The following is a 19,520-nucleotide window of genomic DNA, read 5'->3' as shown; positions in this document are numbered from 1 at the left end:
CAAGTATAAAATGAAATTGACATTTACATATTAATGGCTGAAGGAGAGTCACACAGCTATTAAAAAAAAGAAAATGGTTGACTACCATACACTGTACATTTTTTGGGGTTAACTACTACAACAACTACCTCCCCTCTTGTTCCTTTGAACAGTCGTATCGATTATTTTTTCTTTTGTGCACTCTCTTTCTTTTTCTCCCTCTCTCCCCCTCACAAAAAAAACCGGAATCTAACGGGCAGTTTGATTTTTTTGTTAATGGCGGAATGTTTTTTTACTTCATATATACACACACTCGTTTCACTCAATTCTTTCTTCTACTCTGCTAAATAAACCCAGTCGAAATTACATACATCATTGAAAGAAAAGGCAGGCGTGTAGTGTTGTAAGTGAACTGCTGCTCAGAAAAGGAGAAAAGCTTGCCCGTTTTATTTTCCTCTCCTCTTTTTCTTTTCGCTCTCTTCACCTTTTTTTTTTTTTTTATTAATATCATTGAGTCTTGTTACACAGTTATTAATTGTCTGTGGTACGAGGAGGGCGTACTGGTGATTCATTATTTTTTTGTCTTTGTTTTAGAGATTTGTTGCTTTCCTAGTGTCTATGTCTTTTTTTATATTGTCTATTAGTATAGATATTCATAGTTGGGCAATTCGATGTGAGTGCCTGGGCATGTTGAGGACATTTTAAATAAAAGTGAGTAATGGGTGGGATTTGTTGTTATTGGTCCTTTGGTTATTTAACTCTCGAGAGGTCAAGAAAATGATTTTTTTCTTCTCCTTTTTTTCTGTAAGTAAAAGGGTTGTGAAGACTGAAGAAAACTACGCATACCTACCATGGTGTGAACACACTACAAAGATTTATTTATGGGGTTTTTTGTAGTGTTCTTCCCTTCTGCCAGGGTTGCTTAAGATATAGCCCGACTTTTTGTAGTTGCAAGGTTGTTTTGTGTTCATCATGATATGCGGCTATGTTTTTTTAAGAATGACACCAAAAATGAACATGGTCACAAATTCTACTCAGAGTTCAACTCTCCCCAATGAATCATCTGTGTTACTTTTTGTCATTTAGGAACACATTTACTTTATACTATCAAGTTCCTTTCTCAATAACAAAAGCATAATGATGACAGCTTATGAAAATATGATAGAAATCTGCTCAGGTTGCAACTTAAAAAACACAATTAACACGATAAACCTGACAATTAAAATAATGTGTTGGAATTTGATATAAATTAGCTGTGAGATGAAGGAAATGAACACAAACTCTGACTACGATTCTAGCAATGGTATAGGCTGGAATTACGGGGGGATATTGGTCCTCAATTCTACTCCCACTCTTTCATGCAAATGGGGATTACTTTATACTACATAATATGTTCTTTCTTTAAGAATAAAGGAGGGAGTAATGATGACGGCTTTAGAAAATCAAAAACAACAAGGTTACAATTATGAAAAGTATCTCCCTCTTCAATTAGCTCTTTTAGATACAATCCATTAATGTAACATTATTTCAATGTGACCAAGAATTTGTGCTACTTTAAGTGCAATTTGCGCGCCCCAATAGAGCTATAAAGTTACATTTTTTATCATGATTTTATGAGAGTCACGATCCTTTTTCCACATTTTTTTACATCTATACGCATATGTAGAAATTTGAAAGACGGAAGAGTAAGACTCATCATTTGTTGAGAGTTATAGGTTCCTGTTAGACTCATAGTAGAATTGAGGATTGACATTGCTATTTGATTTGTGTTTGTTTCTTTAATCTTCTAGCTGCTCTTTGCTAATCTAATGAAACGTAATGACTGTTAAACTACTCCCATCCTAAATATTCTTCAAAATCATTACCCTGTTGTTTTCAGTTTTTTTTTTTTTTAAAGCATACCATTAGGTCATATTTTTAAAAACTATACTATTACATTGCAATGCATTACGCAACAAATAAATATTTATGGGGTCTTGTGTTTCCCCTCGGTATGATTCAAATTATCTCCATTCTTTGTAAGAGGAAATTTAAATCACAATTCTGCTAAATTGATCCACAATTAATAATGAATATTTCTTTATTTTTTAGATGCTTCATCATTGAATCTGACTGCCATAACCTAGACCCGTATGAACTCTTTAAAGATGACTTCGTCTGTTGGTTATCATCTTCTGTTGTCGAGCCTTTACCTTCTCTTCATTTCAGTAGTGGGAGCACAAGAGGCAACTAATGACTCTGGAAAAGGGAACATGTCAACAGAGGCCCTTGTGGCCGGGGATCGTAGTGTCCTTAGCTCCTATAAAGTCATCTACTCTGAGCCACAAATAGATAATAGCGTCTATTCCTCCAGGAACTTTGATTACAATCCCAAGTCGATGGAGCATTTATATTACCTCACTCATTATTTCATTGATCTCATTACCAAGGACGACGTTATTCCACCCAGTTTGGCAGAGTCCTCATCCAAAATCCTTTCTCAACCGTCTTTCATTATTGATAACTGGAAGGAATTCCTTCTTCATTACATTGGTGTTGTGACTTTGGCAATCTGTGGCCTAATTGCTGCTGTTATCATACCCATAATTGGGTTCTGTTTCTGCTGCTGCCGATGTGCTGGAAAGTGTGGTGGCTATCCCGAGCACTTTGATAAAAAATCGGATGCCTGTAAAAGAGTCATGTTGGGCGTATCTCTGAGTCTTCTCATCATTGGATCCATGTTTTGTGTTATTACCACTTTTGTGACTAATCACTATTCCCATCAGGGTCTTACTAAACTCCCTATGCGCCTGGACAATGTTACAGAGGATGCTTCCCATTATTTGGAGCACACTGGGTTGCAAATCAACTCTGTCTTTGTCACAAACTACAATGAGCTTGAGAAAGTCCTGAATGAAATAATAGATCAGTCAGGAGTTATCCTCAAGAAAAGTTTGGCGGAAGTGACTCAAGCTGTTGCCATTGATGACATTACTTCCATTGTCAATTCCCTTGGTGATGTCAAAAAATATCTACGGGACATCAAAGTTCAAGTACAGTTTATTAAAGATCATATTGGACAGTTGAGTCTTGGCTTAGAGGGCACAAAGGCTCGCCTCCTTCAAGCTTTAAAACAGTGCTCATCAATTGATTCATGTGGAAAGTTTATGGATAGTTTTAATATTGAATCGGATTTGTCTGTTGTGAGTCAATTTGAGTCTCTGAATACTCCTGCTGAGTTGGACATTGCGCTCAAAGATATTGAGATTCTGCTTAATGATGACATTCAACAAAAGGTACGACTTGGACAAAAGCAATTGGACTCTATCAATCTCTCTATTGATGCCTCTCTCAAGGGTCACAAACCCCAAATTCGAGCTGAAATTCGACGAATGGGGCAAATGATTGAGGAAAAGTCTGTAGAGATTCAAGGGGCTCTCAATGAGGTAAATCGTGGAATAGACTCCGTGCGAAGGGATCTCCCCAGCTATGTCTCATTTACGATGAGAGACATAGGAAAAAATCTCTACTACATTGGGCTTGGAATGTCCTGCCTTGTCTTAATAATTTTGATATGTTACATTTTGGGCCTATTCTATGGATTTTGCGGCAAGAGACCAGGGAACGAGTATGGGGATGACTGTTGTAATCGTGGATCTGGAGCAAATTGGATCATTGCTGCCGTCTACATGACGTTTTTATTTAGTTTTGTTCTTCTTATTCTTGCAACTGCTCAATTCATCGTTGGAACAGTCTACGAAAAATCCATTTGTCGAACCATTAAGACTCCAAATGATTCTGATGTGTTCAAAAATATAATTGATGTTTATGCTCAGCCTGAGTTAGACCGTGAATTAGCTCTTCAGTTCAAAGACCAAGAGCCTCCCCAAATAGGACCTCTCAGTGAAATAATTTCTCATTGCCATTTAAATAAGTCTGCTTATGAGATACTCAACTTGGAGAGAGTTTTTGATGTCGAAAGAATCAAAGCCTGGAGAGATGAATTTAATATCGCTTACTCTCTTCAAAATATAAATGTCCGTACAAATGATCTTAGAAAGATTGAGCTTCTTTCATCTCAAGCACGAGAGGACTTGGAGCGACTGGCCGAATCCCAGATTTCTGATATGAACTTTACAGCCTATACTGAACTAGTTGAGAATAGTGTGACTCAAATTGAGCTACCTGCATTTATTCGAAAACTTCGACAAGTTAAAGAAAAATTGAGGCCTTCTTCACTCTCTAGAGTTGGGGCAGCCCTTGAGAATGAAGCTTTGTTTTTGGACCAAATGCAAAGACTTATCGTGTCTATTCGAGTTTCTATTCGTCAATTAAAGTCTTCGATAACAGCAATTGAAAATGAAGCCAAATATGGAAAGATCAATATGCGAGAGGCGCTTCAGGACTTGATGCGAAGAACAGACAAGGCAACTCAGTATATTCGATCTGAAGGGCCTCAGCTCATTGATACCCTTTCTGCACAATTATTGAATGAAACCGTGAGCTTGATTGATGGCTATGCAAACCGAATAGTGAATAAAACTAAATCATCTATTGGAAAGTGTTGGCCAGTGTCTGAGGCCTATAATGCAACCGTACTCTCTGTTTGCTCTGATATTGCTGACCCATTTAATGGATTTTGGGTCTCCATAGGTCTCTGCTATGTATTTTATTTGACAGCTCTTGCCTTTGCTGTTGCTCTTGTAAGTTTATATAGGCAAGCCGAGCCTTATCCAGGACCTTTGGTTACAGTCAGTGCCATTTCTGATAGGAACTCTCCCTATTCTCAACAATCCTTTACTAACTTGGCGGATCCACCAAAGACATCTAATAGCAAGAAATCTGGTCCTAAAAGCCGGGGTCATCGTCGAAACCCGTCAGAGAGTTTGCCTGAGGCTGTTCATTATAGAGCTGCATATTCATATAGATTCCAAGATGCTGCTCCTCGTGTCTATGGGGGATCTTCTCCTTCAGGCGGTGGTGGTAATCGTCCTGATAGTAGTTCCAATGGACCTCCAAGATACACTTCCAATCCTAATTTGAATGCACCTGCTGTTGTTGTTAATAATAGTAGTATTAATGGGGGGAGAGGAGGAAGTGGAGAGTATGAGAGACCTCCTCCGTACTATTATCCTGGTCCGGATCCAAGTAGAAGTTAGACAGAAATACACTACTCATTCTTAACAACAACTATGTACAGCAAGAACAACTATAAAGGCAATGAGCCATCACATTTATATCAAGTTATGCTCAATAGGATGAGATTAATATGTGCTACAAGTGTTTGCATGAAGAAAGAACCACTTCTTCAGCCTCTTTTCCCTCTTCTTCTTCTTAGTAATTTTCCTCCCCTGTTGTTATGTCCCTTTACTCTTTTTAAAATATTCATTCTTTCTTCTTAAAAAGTTATCTTAATTGTTTTGAAGATAACTCGCTTTTTTTAACAGGGAAAAAAAAATATTATTACATCTTCTCCAGCCCCCTCCCCCCTTTCCCTATCTCTTTTAAAGTTAAAATGCATCATTTAAAGAAAAGAAAATTAAACAGTCTGTTTTATCATTTAGTAGAAATTCATGATTGTTAGTACTTGAACAATTGTGTTCGTTTAGATAGGTAGCCATATGATTTATAATATTCAAAACTTCCCCCTCCTCTCCTTCTTTTTTCTTTTTTTTGCGTGATTTCGATCGATCCTCCCCAATGTATAATTAATATGAATAGCAAGTTTCTTAGTTACCCTTTTTTATATAAATTATAATAGCCCTTGCTCCTACAACAGTACGCCCGTAGACGAGCATTATTCCGCTTACCCATCCTTTCCTAAACTCTCTCCTCCCTCCTCAAGATTAATTATATATATACATATATATATATATATGCTATTATATTATAATAATTGTAGGTGCTTTATCCATCATCGATCCTTATCCTTATGTTATCAGGACAATAATACTATTTCTAAGTATGTCTTAGCATTTTTCCTATGTTTCTATTCTTATATAATGATGATATTGTTTGATTAACAACATTATCAGGGATATATTATACGAATTAATTCAATGAATAATGACTCGGGAGGGGGGGGGGATCAATCAATCTATCAATCGATGTATATAATATTTAGTTAAACAATCTGTGTGTGAAAAAAGTTAATTCTAGTGATAAAAATGTTAATTCACAAAGACGAAATAAATATTACTTATTATTATACAATACGCCACATTATACACTTATTAACCCTTTGTATAAATTATTATGTATTCCGTGTAGTGCCGTAACTACAGGGCATTAGACGGATGTAACCCAAAACTAGTGCTTCCAGTGCTTTGGATTTTCCCCAAATTTTTACGATTCTCTTGGGTTTTAGTTTAGAAAGTCTATATTATCTTGGGTTTAATTACACACAATTACATAGATATTTATTTACTTATTTGATTCATATGTATTAGATCTGTTCAAATTTCAATTCTTTTTTAATATTTAACTTCTTCCCGTTCTCCAAGGTCAGTGAAATGTTTATTGGCATTGATTTGACCCCCATATCAATGCTTTATGATAAGCCATTGCGAAGCTATAGTCAAAAGAATACAAACAATACCGCTTTTTTTTAGAGCCACCAACAATCAATACTCAAGGCCCATACGGCAGGCATAGCCGGGGTCCAAAATCCAAATGACTGGGATATTTAGTTTCTATAGACCTTGGAGAACGGGAAAAAGTTAAATATTGAAGGTTTTTTTTTTTTAAACTAAAATTTGAACTGGTCTACTTTGCATTTATAGTATTCTGCTCAATATTACATTCAAGTTTGGAACACTTTTTAAAGTGGAAGTGTATAGGCGAAAAAAACCCATAAAAAACTTTAAAATTTTGTTATTTTCAATAATAATTTTAACAAAACTCGAAAATAAAGTCATAGCAAACTTGGTTAGTCAATATGACCACCTTCATCAAGCATAGCCTCTAAACGTGGCCGGAAGGCCTTGCAGGAGTTGATGACAAACTCCTCAGAGAGCCACTATAGCAGCCAGAAGTGAGTCCACATTTGGGTGGGGAGTTTCCTTGGTTTTTCTTTTCAAAGTGCCTACAGAGCAAAGTCCAGCGAGCTCAAAAATAAGGAGGGATGGGCCAGATCTATTTAGCTCTCGAGCCTCCTAGGCTTCATGACCTCAGTCAGAAGGTGGTGTGGGGTCCTCTTGTATGAGGACAATCGCATGTCACCACTCACGGCCCTCTTGATGGTCATAGCAGTCAAAGAGAAGTCGTTGTTGAGGCGATTCATCGATTTTGGGGGTGGGGGATCCCCCTTTAAATTGTGCCCTCCAATTACTGCTTTCCTGGAGATGTCTTCTCTATCATTCTTCATCGTGGACACCTTAAAAACCAGGCTCCTGGAGACTTCATCCTCTCAACTTCAGCATCTAGGAGATCTGAGATGCGCTGGCTCGTAGCTCACTTATGATGACGAAATGTTTAATCAGTTTATTGGGGATTGCTTATACACACGTACACGGAGCGTAACCCTGAGGATTTTTTGCGGAGTTATAATTAATGTTGTGTCGGTCCTTATTTATTCGGTCCATTCCAATATTAAGACCGGTCCTTAAGACTGTCGGCCTTGTTTTTCCCCTTAAGGACCGGTCCTTGACAAGAAATCAACAATAACAACATAAATAAAAGGGAAATTTTATTATTTTTACGTGGCTAAGAAAAATATTTGATATGATCAACTTATGGATAGTGATTTAATTAATTATTTGATTGATCGACTTTTATTTGGGAATCTATTTCAAGTATGTATGAAAAACGTTTGCTTGCCAAGTGGAATCCACCTATAGTCCTACTTGTATCAATTTTCCTATTTTCTCGGAAATAGTTCGTGGATGAGTTACGATTAGCTCTGATCCTCATTTTTATAGGAATTTTTAAAGACGTTCAACCCTCGGAATCTATCTCTTTAGTAAGCAAGGCCTGTCGCAGAAAAAAATATGGAAGAGCTTACATCGTTTTGGATCATGATCTTACAAGAGAATTTGAATATAATCCATTCATTAATTACTCCTGGACAGATAGTTACAGGTTATTTTCTTAAGGAGAGTTTAAAAAAGTCTTAATTGGGATATGATTTATTTCATACTTAAGATAATTTTTTTATATCCTTGTTAAAAGGAGCATTATATATTCAAAGGGAATATTAATTGTCTTACTCAAAAAAAATAAAAATATCTGGATACAAAAATATTGGCGATTTTTAAAATACACTTAAATAGTTTGAATTGATTTATTATTTTACCAGACTATTTTAATTAACAGTTATATACATAACTCAATAACTTTTTATTACTTTGTACCACAGCTCTACAAAGCAATCAAAATTAGAAAAGTACCTTCTTCATTTGCAAATTATGTTTAAAAAACTTTTAAATTTCCCTTCCCCCTCCATAAAGAAAAAAATATACTTATTGAATTTATTAATAAAATAATCATTATCATTTCAAAGTTACTCCATAATAAACAAAACTATAATTAATATCTTATAAAAATATATATTTGGCTATTTAAATTTTATAGGCAACATATCAATCTTTTAAGTTTCTATTTAATACTATTATTATGAATGATTTGCCCTGCAGAAGAAAACAATTCTTCAGAAGGAACAGACGATCCAGGAAAGGAGGAGTACTTTTTCAAAACTTTGTAGAGTTTAGGGAAGGAGTGCCGATTTTAAGTCATCCACCAAAACAATAGATTAAGACTTGGCAATACAGCCAACTCCTGTCAGAATTTATCTATTTCACCACTGATGTTGTCATTGTCAAAGGATAAATAATTTTTTTTATTTTAACTTTTTCGTTTCGTTAGAAATTGTGCTCCCGAGACACGAATCCTCTTCTTCCTCATAATAATCCTCTTCTGTGTTAGTTGTTTCACCACTTCCCCTTCCTCTTCAATTTTTGAGATTTGATCCTAAATTAATTTTTAAGAATTAAAGCCATTTCATCTTGGATCCAATAATGTTGATATATGCAAAAAAAAAAATATTTTTATCCCCTGCAAATATGGAGAATCGTCCATAAATTAATATATTGGAAATCCTTAAATTTGTTATTAACTCATTGTATAAAATAGATTTTTCTTCACCTAGAGAAGGAAAATTTTGTACAATTTTATTCAAAGAGGAAGTAATCATTTTGTAAGGTAGTATATTCAAGCTAAAAGTAGAATATTTCGATCCACTTATCGTTTTTGTTGCTTCATAAAATGTTCTTAATAGTTTTTGTGATTCCTCCGCCATCTGTCATTTGCTTGACGTCATTAACTCTTTCCTCTCGTCAAAAAAATCATATCGATTTCACTTTTCAATTTTAATGCACGTTGTGCCATAAGAAATACAGAGTTCCATCGTGTCTCACCCCACGAAACTACTTCTTTGTAGTGATCTAACTTTTCTTCTTCCAATATTTTACTCTAATTTAATACATTTTGAAGGACTATTTTTAATGGCAATTACTATCTTCTCTAGTTTCTCAATTGTAGGCTTAATTGAAACTGTTTTTTTTTAAACCCTGACTCACGACCAAAGGAAATAAATGGGCAAAGCAGGGAATACGCAGTTTACCAATTAATTTAATGGCAAGTATTAAATTGGCTGCATTATCTGAAGATATGGGAATAACTATATCAAAAATTTGATATTTATCAAGGACATTCTGAAAACAGTGAAATGTATCATTTAACTATAATTTTATCATGCCCGACTTTAATAGAAAATAAAAGTAATTTACTTAATAATTAAGTAAGCTATGTTTACGAATAAAAACTTTAAACACTATGTTAAATTAATATATTAAAAAAATACTTTAAAAAAAAAAAACACTAATCGCTTCTCCAGTATGCATATCTTTGCATTCTTGGCAAGCGAGTATGTATATGCTCTGACAGAAAATCATTCTGAAAAGAATGAGGAATAACAGAAAGAAATGTTTTTCCAACTGTTTCTGGACATTTAAGTTCTTCAATAATCTATTTTTTTTAAAATACTAATACATTTATTAAAGATAACCTTGATTGATTCTAAAATTTCTAAGAGTAAGTAATATAAAAATCGTAATCTATGACTGTATTTCTTGATATGTCTTATCCCATAAAGCTGACAACAACTTTTCAGAAATATGTTTTCGGGATGGCAACGTATATCTGGGATCCCATTCTTTTAATAAATTAATAAATGAAGGTCTTTCCACTGTTCTTAACGGCATTAAATCTTTTATTCACATTTTCAGAAGTAATTTCGTTAATTTAATCTGTCTCAATGAGCCTATTAAATAATGACTCCGTGTAACCTTGGTTAGCAGTTGATTGTTTCTTTCGGATATTGGTTTGTTGATAAAATGTTTCCTTTGTATGTAAATGCCTCGATATAGTAGATGTAGAACTTTTTCGACTGAAGTTGGTACCACAGTATAAACAGATTTTTATACTACCTAGATATTTTAAATTGCCTCAAACGTACGATCCTTTGGGTCTTGAAACCTCTCCCTTAATTGATGTATTTACATTGGTATAATTAAAACATGATGGAATAGCTGATAAAGTATCGCCAACCTAATAACTACATTATCCTTCAAAGTTATTATCCATTTAAAATAAATAATACAACTTTGGAGATCATTAAAGATTTTTTTTTTTAAATCTTAGTGAGGAACACAATTCTTAAATTAAATTATTAACAGCTTATAAGTTCTACTATATGACAATAGGTGTGGTTCTGATAAGAACAATTTGTATTTTATTTTGTCCAATGAAAAATATATAGATGACCACGGAGAGTGACATTTCCTGGTCTCTATCAATGAGGCTTTTTCACCCCTCCTGAGAAAATCGTTAGTTCCACAACAAAATAACGATTATAACTTATAAAATTATAAGTTATGCTATGACCCTCCTCAAAGATATACCTAATGCTGGATATTGAACCATAGAAATCGATGCAACATAATGGATTCGAGATCTTCCTTGATCCTCAAGAGTTAGTTTATCCATCCACTTCTCAACACATTCCATCAAACATTTTAAAATAATAATGAATGAAAGAAAAACATCTATAGATATAAGATAACACTTGGTAACAATGTATCTTTAGGACTGGATTCTTAAAAATGGATAAACTATACAGTCATCCTTTTAGATGTTCCTGATTAAAATCATATCCAGTTGTTGGGAAATTTTTATTCAATAATAATTATGAATTCCTTCTAAATTAAGTTTTCATATTTTGGGCGGGAGATTAGTAAAAATGTATTGCTTCAAAATACTTAAATTTACTAATGATTCCCCTATATTCCTCGGATCAATTTCGTTATATTTCATTACAGGACATTCTACAACTATTTTATAATGCAAATTATGATTATTTTTTTCTTCCATCCTTAAGAAAATATAAGATGCAGCTTACGCCTTGAGGAAATTTCCAGAACTGATTAAAAAAAAGAAGGAATATAGTTGAGTGATATCATCAAGAACCGAGCCTAAATAAGGACCGACACAACAATCGTTATGATTGTAAGTCCTTGTTGGACTCAGAATAGAATGGGGGATCGACATTGGAGTAATTCTAGCAAAAGTTCTTGTTTATACCCTTTTCTCCTTCCTCCCTTGTTGCATCTGATTTTAGCTGCTCTAATGAAACGTCATGAACATTATTCTTTCTCTCTTCCTAAACATTCTTCAAATTGTCAGGGTTACCATATTGATGCCTGATTTCTTTTTTTTAACATGCCCATTCTACATCGGATTTTCATCGCTGTGTGCATCTCGAGTTGGAATCCTATTTCCATTAATTTTGCTACCACAATCACTGAGGTATGAGGCAGGGAATTGTCGTGATGGAACCATACTTTTTTGTGGGTCAATTTTGGGCGTTTTTATTGCAGTTCGGTTTTCAAACAGTCCAATAACGATGAATAATATGCACTTGTATTAGTTTTACCCTTTTCCAGAAAGTCGATGAGGATTATTCCTAGCTAATCCAAAAGACAGTCTCCGTAATTTTTGAAACACTCGTTGTGAGCTTTACAATGCTTAAAACTCCTTCAGTGTCTTTCCTTGACTTTAGGGCGTACAAAATATGCTCTGCTTTTGAGACTTTCTACTTTGAGACACATAAATTGTGAACATGTTCATTCAATATGGTCCCCTCAGCAGCAATCATAGCCTCCACACGACGGTGGAAAGCCTTGCAGGAGTTAATGACGAACTTCTTGGGCAAGTTGTTCCACTCCTTCACAATGGCGGCCTTCAGGGAGTCCATGTTCGGGTGATATGTCCCGTTAGTCTCCCTCTCCAAAGTGCTCTACACAGCAAAGTCCAACGTTTTCAAATAAGGCGAAGATGATGGCCACATGTCCTCGGGCCAAAAATCAACCATGTTGTTGGCGCAGAATTTCTGGCATTTGGCCGATGCGTGTGAGGGTACACCATCTTGGGTCAACACATAGTTGCCCTTTGGGTAGGTGGCCTTGAGCCATGGCAGTATGGTGAACCTCAGCACCTTGTAGTAGGCTTCCTCGCTGATTTTCTCCCCAGCCTTGAAAAATAAGGGAGGTATCGTCTTGCTGTCGGACACCACAGCCGCAGGACCATTGTTTGGGCCAGATGTTTTGTAAGGAACACCCACTTGGTCTCCTCTGGTGATCCCCTAGCTAAAAGTGGTTTCGACGGTTCTAGACCTGGTCCATGGTGAAAATCTTCTCGTCAGAGAAAATTTTTATTGTGGATACATTTGCTTTGATTATTGCACGAACTTTCTTGCCCTCTGCAGTCTCCTTTCCTTCAGAGTGTCCATCAACAGGTGGCGTGGGGTCCTTGTGTAAGAGGAAAACCCCAAGTCCTCCTTCACAGCACTCCTAATTTTCCCCTCGTCCGCGTCAAACTCATTAGAGAGGCGATTCATGGATTTTGTGGGGTCCTCCTTGATCTTGTTCGTCAGGTCCCCCAGAAACTCAAACTCTCTTTTCAAATTATGTGCCCCACCTCCTTCTTTTCTTGATAGGTCTTTTCCATCCTTGTATATCTTGGCCATCTTGAAAATGAGGCTCCTGGAGCACTTCACAATGCCCATAATCTCTACCACCTCAATATGGCATCCAGAAGGTATGAGAAGGTCTGACTTTTTGCTTCATGCTCACTCATGATGAAAGATTTGAGAAATGTTTATTATTGTTTACTTATGCAGAAAGGACAGGAGATTTGGAATATGCAGAGGAAAATCATAAAACCTCTCTATTTTAGCATTTATTAACAGTCACGTTTTGCTTCCGAACCCTGTATGTACTCGTAATCAAGGAACGACAATACACACAGCATCTCACTGCTATGCTTCACATTTCTGTGATGACATTGAATATTCACAAGCCAAATTAATGAACTAGCACAGCTATTAGCTATAGTCTACCCAAGATAATAATTTAGACTTTAGGAGTGTTTGGAAATATATGTGAAAACTATAGAGCACGTTTGAAATTTGTTAAGTAAACTTATAAATTAGTTAACTTAATAAGTGTTTTATTCCTATAATATATAATCGTTTAGAAAATAACTTCACTAATACTCTATATTAGCCTTAGACTATAAATAAGTTTTGTTAACATAAATAATTCTATTTTTTATAGCCGGAGTCGGTACAATTTTCCGACTCCACCAAAAATGGCAATGACTCCGACTCTGCTTCCAAGACATACTATAACTGAACATAACCTCGATACACGCCAGTAGTCCCATCTCTTGGACTTGTCAAATGACCCTTGTATATAAAGAAGCGTAGTAATTTACTAAAGAAAAACCAAAGAAATATCAATTTTTATAACATACTTTGAAGTTAAAACAGTTTAATGTACTAATATTCGGTAGCTAGATGTGTGCCCGGTCATTTTGCCTTAATATTAAAATAAATAAAACCTTCCAGGTCGGTTTTATTTATGTTTGGTTAAAATGGATGTTCCCTTTGAATTTTTTAAATCAAAATATGTAATAATGGGTTGTGGAAGATGTAATTTTGCATTTTTTTGCTTTCTTTCAATGCTTCTTAAGAAGTGTTACAAGCATTCAATTTAAGCTAAATATGTCTCGTTATGATTGATAAATTGTTGCCAGGTCCGGACTATATGGCGGTTGCATAAGAACTTCCTATCCGAGCTTCCAGTGCGTTATCAAATATGTACATATTCGGCCAGACGTTGTCTTGATGATACCTTATTGTCTCTTATGAGGGTGGGGGTACCTTTGGTCAAATAAATTACTTTTTTAAGATTAGAAAAGGAAAACTCCCTCTCAAAAAGACTATAGCTTCCCGCTTACCTTGGTGCAATGTTGAATTAAATTAAATTTATTAGTCCCCTCTCCTCCAGGATTGCATTTAATTGGATCTCCATTTATACATTTATTGTTCTCCTGTTACTTGAAATATAGAAGATTCTCCTTTCTATAGCAAAATCAAGTAATATTCTTTCCTCCATAAACATAACTTTAATCAATAGTACCATATGTCTCGCTCCCGTGTTTTACTTGCACGCGCTCGATGCCCATCCTACCTATTCACCAATGCTGGCCGCTGCCGTTTGATCGCCAGTTTCAAATGGGCGAGTTTTTTCAAACGGAAATTGCTTAATTACCAATTGATTTTCGTCATTTTTCGGTTTCTTTTTGGAGGAAAGGTTGTCTGATACAATAAAGGTTATGACTTTTTTTAATTGATGAATGAATCAATGAAAATGTCATCTCAAGCCAAACAACTCACCAAATCCTAGCCATGGTGCTGAAGCATCCTTTGATATATGTTTAGGTAGAGATGTATACAACGTAGAGAAAAATATTTCCTTTTTATGATAAGAAAAGAAAAAAACGGTTGGTACTATTATTATTTTTTGTTCATTCTCTAAAAGATCATCGTGGTGTTAGCATTTCTCTCTCGCTTACTTTTGGTTTAAAATAATAATATGCATGCTTAAACTTAATTTTACAATATTTACTATATTAAATGTTGAAGTTTCGGTAGTAATAAGTTTTCTCCTCCATAATCGTATAACAGGGAGTTGATGTTGAAAAGGGTATTCATTCAGTTATAACATAAATATTGCTCCCGCCTTTTGCTCGCGCTCCCCGAAATGCAAATCCCTGGATATTGGCATTGATATTAATCAATAGTACTTTTGATCTCGCCCGTTTTTTTGTTTTTGTTTTTTTTCAAGTTTTTTTTTAGTTTTTTTGCTATCATTATATTTTAATTCTTGAGGAGTGAACGTCCTTTTCTATTACATAAAAGTTACAACCATGAAATTGTAGATACAAGGAATTATCACACATGCAGTTTAGCTTTTTTCCCCTTTCTTTCCCCTCCGTTGAAAGAACGGAGTAAAAAATGACTCAACTCCTTTTTTCAACCAATCAATCCTTTTATATTCCTCTCATGTGGGAATAAAATTCTGCATTATTATTCCAGGCGTGTGCTTTTACAAGACGGTGATATAACTTGAGGATTTGTTCCGAAGTTATAATTATAATTGAGAATCGACATCGTCACAGCTGCTTTTTTATTGTAACTAAGCTGCTCTCTTTCATAAGATTATGTAGATTGACAGGGTTACCATTTAGATTTTTGATTCCTTTTTTTTAACATGCCCAATTAAATACTAACAATTTTCATTACTAGATATAATATCAGTAAAGAGGAGATGTAATTAAAGAAAAGAAGTGCAAAGAAAGCGATTAGAAATGGAAACACGGTGGCTCCGTGTGCTCTTTCTCATTTTTTTGTTCATTATTTAATAAGCCGTTTGAGTTTTTACATGGTAGAGATGACATGTTAATAATTAAAATACTACCTTTAAAAATTAGATAAGGAAAAACGTTTGTTGCGTAAGCTCTTCTTCTTTTTTTCCATTATTTAATAGGTTGGCGTGGTGTTAAATTATCCCTCTGAAGTAAGTATTAAAACCTAACTTTGGTGTAAATTGATTTAAAAATGCATAATCAAATAAATATATATTAAATTACTGATTGATTGAAACTGAGTGTTTTTTTCTAGAATCGACATTAGGAAAATAATGTTTACTTTGTGATTCCGATTCTTATGTATTCGTATTTATTACTGGTATTTAACTATTTATTACTGTTCTGAGTTATGAAAAAAAATATTATTAAATAAAATATCCATCAAGATATAAAAAGCAACCATATGAATGTGTTAATTGAGTCTTATATTTTTGTAAGTTTTCTAATAAAATAATTTATGATAAAAAATGCTCGGAAACTGATAAGAAACAATTTGAATACAAACTAAACGTGAACAAAAGTGTTCTAAACACATTTGGTCGGTCCAGATATTGTTATTTGAGGGAATTCCGTTCTGTAAAAGGATCTAGGAAAGCTACCCTTTGCAAAATTTGCATTTTAAAAGTTTGCTGTGGGATTACTCGCTTTGGGAAAATTCGCCTGGGAAAAAGCTCTACGGACAGAGGAATTGCGATTTATTTTATCAATTTTAATTCTTAGAAATTAATAGAAAAATGTTATTTTTTAACTATCATTCTAAATATTAAAGACTTGGAATCGGCATCTGGAATTTTTAAGGCTGTCCTTTTTATAGCAGTAATTCATTTCCTCCCTCCAAAATAATAAAACAGGCAGCTGATACAAATAAAGGTCTTAATTCAGGTGTACCATATGTCTCACTCCGCCATCTTTTTGCTTTCTTACAATAACCAATCTCTAAGTATTACGAGACTCCGATTACGAGATAGATTCATGGCCTAAATATTATTTATTTTCTATTAGACACATAAGTTTCAAACAAAAACGGAGCTCATTTTCGTAATTAGAGTATCTAAAAACAATTATTTTAATTATGTGTAGTCAGATATATATGTAGACATTTTTTTTTTTTTTTAACTTTGTGTGGGTTAATATAAGAAACCTTCCCTCAAGCCGAAATTGGTGAATAAAAAAAAAGCATAAGAAGACAATAACAATAACATAATAAATTGTATTATAATAATTGAAAAGAATTAAAAAAAAATGTTTTAATGTAAGCAAATGTTTATTTTTCTTCATCTACTAGCTTCAAGGATGTTCTTCAATACCGGGTGATCCATTGAAATCTGGGCACATAATAATTACTTAAGGTTGAGTGATTTCGATATTTTAAAGACTAAACAGTTCGTTAAATAACGAAACAAACCTGAGCTCTTACTTAGCTTACGTACAAGTCGAGAAAATCAGACTTGAACATGATCAACGAATTTCCGTTTGCGCACTCCAAGGAGTTAGGCGTCTCAAGGGACACCGTCTACATTGTCAGTAAGTCGGAAACGTTTGAGAGGAAGAGAAGCTCTGTCTAACAGGTCAAACTGGACCCGGAGGAGTAAAGAAAACATCCCAGACTAATTCCCTCGAGTCCATGAGGGCCCATGCTAGAGATCTACGAGTTTCAGACCACAATGTCCGGAGAGCTATAAAAAAAGTGGGTAGAAAGAGCTTTGTAAGGGTGTAGAGGCCGCCTTTTGCACCAGAAATGAAAAAAAGAAAAAAAACATATCTCCTCCGTTACAATACTTTGTTGAAGGAGTTTTTTGAACTCATTTTTGACACTTTTAACCCCCCTCCCTACAGCCCTGGTGCCAACCCCTCGACTACACCATTTGAGTTTATGTCGAGAGTAAGGCCTGCAGTGTCCTTCATCCAACCACTGAGGCCCTCAAAGCCCCTGTCAGCCAGTATCGGGACTCTGTGACAGAGTACTACATCCGCAGCGGTTGCCAGGCCTTCCATCGCCACCTGGAAGACATCATTGCCACTAAGGGCGGATACATTAATGATTATGAGAGCATAGACACACATCTATTTCTATTATTAAATTTTTTTGAAATTCTATTGTTAATTAATAAATTATATCTTGTTGAAATTCAAAGTGTTCAGATTTCAATGGACCACTCGGTATGTTTAATGTATGCACAGGGTGCGCAAGCTATCTATCCTTCCACTTTGGCGTGCTTTCTTGTGTAAACGTTGGAAATTAGGAAGCTCCCTCTATATTTTGTTAGATAGCTTGTTCAAAGCTGCACCATTTGAAAAAAAAAAAAAAATGGAACAATTGACGAATTCGTTGTCCCAAATATTTGGAAAATACACTAAGCCCTCCTTGGAATCCACTCCCGGAGCAACAAAATAACAATTTACTCAGACTCTGGGGCTCAGTGAGACGTTCATTTGTAAGATTAGGAAGAAATTTGAGGCCTCTTCAGGTAATTTTGAGGAAGTAGTAATGTTTGCTGAAGTAATTGTTTCCAGCTTCCGGAATTCGTGGCTCCAATCTAACAAATCATAAATGAGGGCCCAGGGAAGTCCATTAGGGCAATTTTTCGAGAAGTTGTACGGTCGAAGTCACTGATCCAGCTCTGCATTTCGAAAATACTTGTGTTTTTACATCTAGAGATTCAAATTGATCCGGATCCGATCAAATGAAGATCTGTTCTAACTTTAATTGGGGCTGGTATAAGTCTCTTAAATCAAATAAAGGTTCTAAACTTTAGTTAAAATTCTCAAGTATCCACGCTTATCCAATTATTTGAATAATAAGCTATAATTGACGATGAAATATTGGCTATAGGTATATATAAAGTAAAAAAAAAAGTTATTCAGGACTATTTTTATGTTGACGCACATCATATATTAATGTTATTATAAAATAAGGAAAAAATAATATTATTTTGGTTCTAATTAATTCAAAGATGATTTTGTGGACTAGTACTTAGTGATTCGTTATTTGAACAAAGTACATATTATTAACATAAAATCATGTAATCATAAATTTTAACCCTGAAAGTTGTATTCCATATGGTTCTTTGGCGTATCCTGTCCAAGGACTTTTCTTTGGATGAGTCAAACATTGTATTCTTGTAGACGGGGTCCATAGTGTATTGTTGGTCCTTATCTAGGACTGCGGCCCACTTCCCAGTCCTTAAACGTGACCGGAAGATACGCCCTGGGAAGTTTCGCACTCATACATATATTATAGCATAAATGTATCTTTCACATATAATTTAATGTCTTCCTTTAATTCAACTTGAAGTCCTTAGTAATTAATTATGAAATTATGGCATTTGATTAATCAATATGAAATAATTGTTGTTTCTTATTATAATAGATTCGAACCTCTTTTTTACCGCTGTACTTCAGCTGAAGGAAAAGAGAAAGAAGGAACACAAACAAATAAGTTTGAATGAACTTAGACAGAGTAAGTGTTGGTACAGGGATGATTTTAATTTTACATGTTTTTTCCTAGTCTTTTATTAAAGAAGTCGTTAGACATTTTAACAAATACTGTGAGTATTTGTAATACCTTATTGCTTGTTAATAACTCTTTGGCTTGAAATGAAATAGTATGAGACTTGCAACGATCATCATCAGAATCCCTTTGACTTATACCTGCTAAGAAATGTAAAGTATTCCCCTTCTAATATTTTGCAGCTAAATCAAGGTACCTTTTTCAGCTTTTTAGTCATCATATC

General features: G+C 34.8%; 1 protein-coding gene across 3 annotated transcripts; it reads left to right on the top strand.

Annotated features, from left to right (window-relative positions):
* Positions 1–493: 493 nt before the first annotated feature.
* On the top strand, positions 494–9,790 carry promL (prominin-like). Of its 3 annotated transcripts, none has more exons than XM_040721014.2 (2): positions 494–690; positions 2,071–9,790. In XM_040721014.2, exon 2 carries the CDS (start codon positions 2,112–2,114, stop codon positions 5,115–5,117), a length of 3,006 nt encoding a protein of 1,001 aa, XP_040576948.1. In that variant the 5' UTR covers positions 494–690; positions 2,071–2,111; the 3' UTR covers positions 5,118–9,790. The 3 variants fall into 3 exon arrangements, with proteins under 3 accessions (XP_040576948.1, XP_071747927.1, XP_040576949.1); XM_071891826.1 differs by having other exon boundaries at positions 508–542; XM_040721015.2 differs by lacking the exon at positions 494–690 and adding an exon at positions 765–783.
* The last annotated feature ends 9,730 nt before the right edge of the window (positions 9,791–19,520 follow it).

This window comes from Lepeophtheirus salmonis, chromosome 11, assembly GCF_016086655.4.
Source record: "Lepeophtheirus salmonis chromosome 11, UVic_Lsal_1.4, whole genome shotgun sequence".
NCBI lineage: Eukaryota > Metazoa > Arthropoda > Copepoda > Siphonostomatoida > Caligidae > Lepeophtheirus > Lepeophtheirus salmonis.
This window is presented reverse-complemented; position numbering and strand designations above follow the sequence as displayed.

Bases quoted from the DNA above. Each gene is read 5' to 3' on its own strand.
- promL (XM_040721014.2), top strand. From the start codon at position 2,112: ATGAACTCTTTAAAGATGACTTCGTCTGTTGGTTATCATCTTCTGTTG.